Source organism: Monopterus albus, unplaced genomic scaffold (genome assembly GCF_001952655.1).
Source record: "Monopterus albus unplaced genomic scaffold, M_albus_1.0 scaffold177.1, whole genome shotgun sequence".
Lineage (NCBI taxonomy): Eukaryota > Metazoa > Chordata > Actinopteri > Synbranchiformes > Synbranchidae > Monopterus > Monopterus albus.
The window spans coordinates 641,882-649,443 of NW_018128057.1; the positions used below are offsets into that span (position 1 = coordinate 641,882).

Sequence of the window (7,562 nt, forward strand, 5' to 3'; positions counted from 1 at the left end):
TGGTGGCAAACACAAAGGTGTTGCGTTTATAATTTTGTTCAGTGTAAATAACATGTCATTAGCTTGCTAAGGTAGTAGGAGTCCTCTGTCAGCTAACACAGTTTAGAGGGAAACTGTAAACTGCACTCAAACTTGACTTTCATATCTGTTGCTCAAGATGCCACTATGTTGAACAGGTAGCTACGTTAACTAGGAGATTTATCAGATTCATTATCGTATATTTTACTTGTTAGTTATGTGAGTATTAGACCTCACTGGTGTGCCAGTATGACAGAAGCTCACACAGAAGATTACCTGTGCTCCTCTGGAATAGGATCTGAATATTGTGCAGAATCGTCCCTGACCAGACGTGTCCCTGAAACAACAGAGAAAGTTATCTCAAGGTCAAAAGTCAAGCTACTTTACACAGATGCCAAAATTTTAACTGACACACGCTTTTAAAGGTAAAAAGTTAGTGTTTGGACTTTTTCATATCTTTTCTTGAGTCTAATCACCAAATACTCAAACATTCCTGTTTCAAAACTAAAGCCAGGACATCTCAGGACTACCAGGTTTATATTCATTCCAGCAGTCACTCTGTCGGAACCATGAGGTTTTATTTGTGCTATGATATGCTGTCGTATATGGTTTTATTTCAGAATAACATGTACTAGTCAGAGTGGGGATTGTCTGACTTAAAGTTGGACTTGAGACTTGCTGTTCTTGATTTAATATTTGTTCTGAACTCCAAACTTGATAATCTTTGCTTTGAACATAACTTCAGACTTGACTAGGGCCGATATCTCGAATATACTGTATTGCTGCTTGTTCTCTTTGGGATATAGAAAATGACTGTCATGAACACCAAGTACAAATTGTCACTTTTAAGGTACTGTATGTTCACATTGCAGGAGAAAAATTAGGGTCTTGTGCTGCATGTTCTGGGCCTAAACTCGTGTAGAAATTCCCAGGGGCACTGTATAAAATTGTGCAGCTACAATGCTAATGTTGCTAGCAGTAGATCACCAATGTTAAGTTTTAGAGGAACAGACTGTTTTTTAAACAGTCTTAGTAGCAGCACTTGTGTACTGATATTTCACTAGCTTTGTCTGTCTTTATCTGTTCTTGACATGAGGACCATAATATTGCACGGTTTGGAAAAATTCAGATACATTGGTTACATACTGTAACCCGGGATGCTCTGAGTATAAATGAAGTCAGGATGAAACAGTGATTGGCTGCACGCACAAAGGTCACTGCAACCGGGGTCAACGCCAGGCCTCCTGATCCACAGGAGGAATTCTGAATGCATTTTTCCATTGAGTTCTGTTGTTGTTAAGGATCTTTGTTCAAATTGATATTTGAAGAACTAGGCTATAGTTTGTAGGCCTAAGTCATTATTTATTTTTGTTTAAAAGCTGTAAAAATTAAAATACTCTATTAAAACATTGTTTAATGTGATATATATACCACTTGTGGCATGCAAGTTTAAAATAGCTAATGAATATAAACAAAATATAAAACAATGTTTTAATAGAGCCTTACAGTCTGCTGCAGGGACTACTAGACTCAACATGTTGGTGGGTTAATTCAGACATTTACACTTTAGAGAAGATTTCAAAATAGAGACATACTGTATATTGTGTATCACAATATCGCCTAAAAATATTGCTGTATTATTTACAGGCCTTATCACCCAGCCCTAGACTTTTGGGTTGACTCAAAACTAGTTAGTCGTGACTCAGGACTTCTTGGTCTTTACTTGGGACTTAACGTTGGACTCCATACTTCACATTTCGTGTGACTATTAGTCTTGCCTTGGGACTTGACTTTGGACTTGACTGTTGGCTTGACTCAATATCTAGTCTTGACTTGGGACTTGTTGGTCTTAACTTGGAACTTATCTTGGACTTAAGACTTTGGACTTGATTCTGGGCTTGACTCAAGACCTGCTGTTCTTGGACCAGGACTTGTGTTTGACTTGGTACTTAGAGGAAAAACAAAAGATTTACTGGTGACTTGTCTTGAGAATCTGTCTTAAGACTTTCTTTGTTTTTAGTTAGAAATGAAATGTAACATCTAAACATTTTATGCTTGTTACTGTCATGTCATTTTCATGTGGGTCTTTACTCTCTGTACCAGTGAAGTGAGTAATACTGACACAGTATCCAGCCCTTTTTTGTGAGTGTCCAGAGTGAAAAACATGGGTGTTTTCCAGGCAGAGTTCTCCAGAGCTGAATACCAGAGCAGTGTTTAGGTTGGCTCATGAGGACGCTGGCTGGCTGTTGGCCTGCTGGTCCAGACTGAGCCAGATAGAAGTCAGCTGCTGGACTTTAAGTCAGGTGGTCCAACAAAACAAGAGAGATTCATCATGAACCAATACTGAGAGGCTCCATCAGTAGTTATCAGCAGTATTGTGCCTTTCATTGTTAGTATATTGTTATTACATGAAAGGAAATAATAACTGGGGAAGAGAAACCAGGCAGCAACAGAGCAGAGTAAATAAATCAAATATAAATGCACGAGAGGCGAATACATTAGATGATTTCAAACATGCTGCTTCTTTTATCATTCTTCCTGCCATGCTTTAAAATTCAACACTAACCTCAGTGACAAATACAGTATCATGTATTTCCTGTAGCTGCATCACAATGAAAGCATCATTAAGTGTAGACAGCATTTCATCCTGGTTTGGTGAAAATGTATTATATCTTAACCCTTTGATGGGTGGAGGCTGTGAGACTGCATGTAGCAGCAGATGAACACCTGCAGACACTACTCAGAGCTGTTTCCTCTGGCTGTTGACTTCATGTTTAAATCTAATTTTTGTATTAAATCCACTTCACCTCCATCATGTTGAGGTGGCAGCAGAATTCTCCTCCTCTTTCCTCTGAGTATAGAAACATACTGTACCAACAGGTCTGCCACAGGCTGCATCACCTGAAGAAGCTCTTGATCAACTCTCAGCACCCTCACATGCTCCCTGTTTGCCTTTGGTAACAACAAAACCTGATTTGGTTCATCCTGCTCTTTCTGCAGCTGATCACATGATATGAGAAAACACCATGGGGGAAGCGGATGCAGCAGTTTTATCCAGATGCTGTCTGAGCGTGCAAGTTTAAACTACGTACCAGAGCTGCAGCTTCACTCTTCTCCCATCCAGGAGGATGGTGGTCGTCTTGTAGTCGATTCCTGAAAATAACAGGACAAGAATAATAAGCTTATGAGACAGTAAAAGAAACGGAGAATGTTAGAAGTCAGCGATGAGGGTGGGTGTCCACCGACATATTCACAGATGATTAAAGGTTATTAAATTATTTCAGATTCGAGTCATCTGAGGCTGCTCTCACACCTCTAACCTGTTTGCTTTAGTTTAAAGGTGGGAGATGGACACATCTGTATGGATGTACATGTACTTCAATGTGAGGTATTTCAGTACTCTTTTCACACCACTTCATACTCCCACTTTTTACTTCAGTACATTTCTCTGACAGCTGTACTTTACTAATTAAGATTTTTACAAATAACATATACAGAGCTAAAAACATGATGCTTTTCTGTAGATTAAACCACCCAACAGTTTGTACAAATGCCAACAAAGAACAGATGATGAATCGATTAACTGACTGTCAGAAAATCCACTTCTCAAATGTCAGGATTTGCTGCTTTTTCTTTTAATAATAATTATTATTATTTCTCACTATTTTATAGATTTTTACAAATGCAGCAATTAGTCGAACTCTTGAGAAAATAATCAACAAATAAATAATCAACAGATTGATCAATAATCTAATGATACAATATAAAGTACAACAGATAAAGGGGACATTTTTCTACACTGAGTACTTTCCCTTTTATTTGTCAAGTAAATGTAGTGAAGTAAAGTAACATCTAATGAAAATATTCAAATACTGTAAACAAACAAACATTGTAGTCGTACCTGAAGCTGTACTAACAGTAGTAAATGGTAGTAGTACTGTAGTACATGTACTTTTCATGGTGACATACTGTATATGAGTGTGAGGATTTTCCCAAAAACCTGGTGTAAATGAACAGGTGCATCTCCTCGCCTTCTCTCCCATGATGCCCCGTGCTGTGAACATGTCAACAGGAGGAGTTACAGTCCAATCAGCGTGGAGGGAGGAGACGCACAGGGGAAGAAATCTACACTGGCTCTCGCCCAGCGGCCATGATTCACACAGTCACACAACACTGAAGAAACTTGAGGGGAAACGCACACAGATTTCTCCACAGAAAATCCATCAGCCTGAGTCTTTACACGTGTAGTTGACATGTTCTGGAATGTTCTGCATCTCCTCCAAGACTTCACACAGGGAAATGTTGTCCTGTTCTCTCCGCTACATTTATCTGACAACAGTTCGAATGACGCGCTCTGCTTTGACGTGTTACCCCACCCCCCACCTTCCCACCAGGGGCCACTCATGTCCACACAGATATGCTACAGGGACTACAGTTCACTACGCCCAAAAACATGCACATCTGCATGTGGTTATCAGAGTAGATTCACAGTATATATTCAACATGAAATAAACGTGACTGCTGTTTGAGTAGATTCACAGTATATATTCATCAACATGAAATAAACGTGACTGCTGTTATTACCTGTCACTGCTGCAGCGTGGGACACATCTGCTTTACTGCACATGCTGAAGCAACGGACAGTTTTTATGCTCCACATTCAACTGCTTTACTGATCAGGAGGCAAAACGTGCGAGTCCACCACACTACATGTTTTAATCGACCTTCCTGCAACCGAATCTCAGACTTCTCCGCTCACACTGTAGGGGCCGGTCAACCAGCTGCCCCTTGGAGACCAAACCTGACCGTCAGCACAAAACTACCAGTAGCTCCGTCCAGTAAAGTTTATTTAACATGTTTATAAGAGAAAGGCAGCGTTACTTTGTGAATGGACAGTCACAAGAGAACAATGATAATACGGAGCTGTATGTCTGTAAGATCCAAACAACGCACTAGTGAAGTTCTGTTGTAGTTCACAGCTGCCGTCTGGATGTAAAATACTACATCAGTAACTTAAAGCAAGCTCAGAAATATTTCTAACAGCAGCAATATGAAAAACTGAACTCCGAGATAGGCAACCAAAACCTTCCAGAAATGCACCGATCCCACAGGAGCCAGATCGTGGATTGATCAGGTGATTGATCAAGCGCAAGGAGTTGGGACCCTGCTCAACCTACATGTCACACAACAACTGGTCAAACTTCATGACCCTAAATTTAGTTGGGAGTGACTGACGTGGGGCTAAAATTGTGCTGGATCTGTATCATTTCTGCCCAGTTTAAGGTGTAATAAGGCCTACTTTATGGTCATTCATTTTCCTTTGTCAATGAAAGATGCAGGCCAACACAGCTCATCATGTTCTCGTTTTCAGAGGCTGCTTTATATTTAGTTTGAGTCTTGGTTTGGTTGTGCGAAAGGTCAACATATTTGCCATAGTTTTCATTGACAAAATGAACACTGACACACACTGAGTTCATTGCCAGTGCCCAGTTGTTCAAAACATCCTGTGCGTGGCCGTCCCATCTTTGTGGACGCCAGTTCACAGCAAACCACCTTTGTCTCAAACACTCCGATTAGCTGCTAATATCAGGCTGCTGTCACACGAGTCTCCGGCGGGAACAAGAGCTTGTCTCTTTTATAACAGTAATTATCAGGAGCTGTCTGCAAGTAACAACACTGCTGTGATGCTTCAACAATGGGCGCCAACACACACACACACACACACACACACACACACTACATGTTCTGTAAATCCTGCCTGCTTTTATGGAGAAGAGCTCAGAGGGCTCATTAATGTTAGATCCAGTAACAAATCACCACTCACCCTGGTTTATCTGGTGTGTTTAAAACAGCAAAACCACTTTACCTTTAATTACAGTAAGGGCCAGTTTATTGTGTGTCATATTCATATGACTACAGTGAACATCTGAAATGTTTGTGTCTGACCCAAATGTGAGACATGCACAAGTCACAAATAGGTGACTTGAATATATAAATAAAGGGAGCTGAGAGAGAAGCTCAAACCCCACCCACTGTCTCACCTCAACACAGCTGGCCAATCACGGTGTGAGGTTGGTATAATGTCAGAGCATCGGTTTCAGAAAGTTACACAATCCTAATCCATCTCCGACCATCTGTAGTCCGGCCATCCTGCAACCAGTTCAGACACTATATCCTGATCACTTAACACAGAGATGCTGCTTTTCAAGTCCAGTCACATAGTGAAGTATCACAGTGCTCCCCTGGTCTGTTTAAACCAGCAAAACCAGATTCTACAGCTGCAATGTAGACCACAGCTGGATTTAGACTCAGCACAGAGGGTTACCTGGGGTCCTGCCATAAACTCTGTACCTAGGCATATGTTATTATTTATGGTTGGGCATTGGATTTCAGTTGTTATCATGCTTCATATTCCCACGGTGACTGTGTTTCCATTCCACACGTGGCCTACTTTGTGAAACAGAGCGACAGGCTTCACATATGGATTTTTACTAATTTGTTATGTCTTGTTACTGATTAGGAAACTGTACTGTGGAGCAATTAATGCAGTTATGTGTTCATACAAAGCGGTGACCTGGACATAAAATTTAAAATAAAATAATCAAAACTGTAATTTAAATCCGAAAATATCCAGTCAAAGAACGATTAAACAAGACAAAGACTGTTTTCAACTCCCTGCTTCTGGTCATATGTGTTAAACTACAGACATGGCTCAGTCACATCTGACACTCAGCTCTGGATTCACAAATATCATCTTAGACAGGATGAAAGCTAAGCTGAGAGGAAGAAACCGAGACTTCAGGCGCATTAGCAAAGAGAGGGGGAAGATCTGGGAGAACAAGAAGTGATAGAATATTTATTCTGGGAGAAGTGAAACACAGCAGTCCAACCTACACACATATGTTCAAGTTATTACACTTGCACTCTGCTGCAGCATGACACATGAAGTGGTGTAGTGGTGTTACATAAGAGCTTTGTTGACAGTCATCAGAACAGTAGAACAGGACAGACTGTAGCTGCCTGCTGGGCTGACTCTGCATTAGAACTCATTCTGCAAAATAGGTTATTGTTACTGATTGACTAGTGGGAAAGCAGCACTTTCATGCTGTGGTGGAGGCTATGATTAACCCAGGTTGGAGAGTTCAACCTGGATTTATATTTGCAGAGTTTTGGCAGCTTATCCTGACTGAACTAGCTTTGTGTCTTGTTGATGGTCTGCTGGTGACCCTGGTCCAATTATGTTACCGTAGATGCTTGTACTGCTAGCTCTTCTTAAAACTAACAGCTAACACTCCAATGATGCATTGTATTTATACAGAGAACAACTGACTTTGTGCAGTTACTGGCTCCTATTAGAGATGCCTGCAGGCTGTGTCATCCAAACACTAAACTGAAGTGTTTGATATAAAAAGTCTGTATTTTTCAAGTGCTAGCCAAGGTCACCCCATCTGTACGAGTGGGGTTACACATCCAGAGGAATGAGTCAGCCTCTCCTGGCAGCACCAACAGCATCTCCACTTTCTCCATCGTTTTCCCTCTCAGCA

At 40.8% G+C, this 7,562-nt stretch overlaps 1 protein-coding gene across 1 annotated transcript in view; it reads right to left on the reverse strand.

Moving 5' to 3' along the window:
* The window catches only part of rab40b (RAB40B, member RAS oncogene family), an 18,318-nt gene that overhangs the window by 6,913 nt on the left and 3,843 nt on the right, over positions 1-7,562 (reverse strand). The window contains exons 2-3 of the mRNA XM_020616690.1: positions 3,111-3,171; positions 295-355 (exon numbers count right to left, since the gene is read on the reverse strand). Of these exons, the coding sequence (XP_020472346.1) occupies positions 295-355; positions 3,111-3,171 (122 nt within the window). The remainder of the gene's footprint in view (positions 1-294; positions 356-3,110; positions 3,172-7,562) is intronic.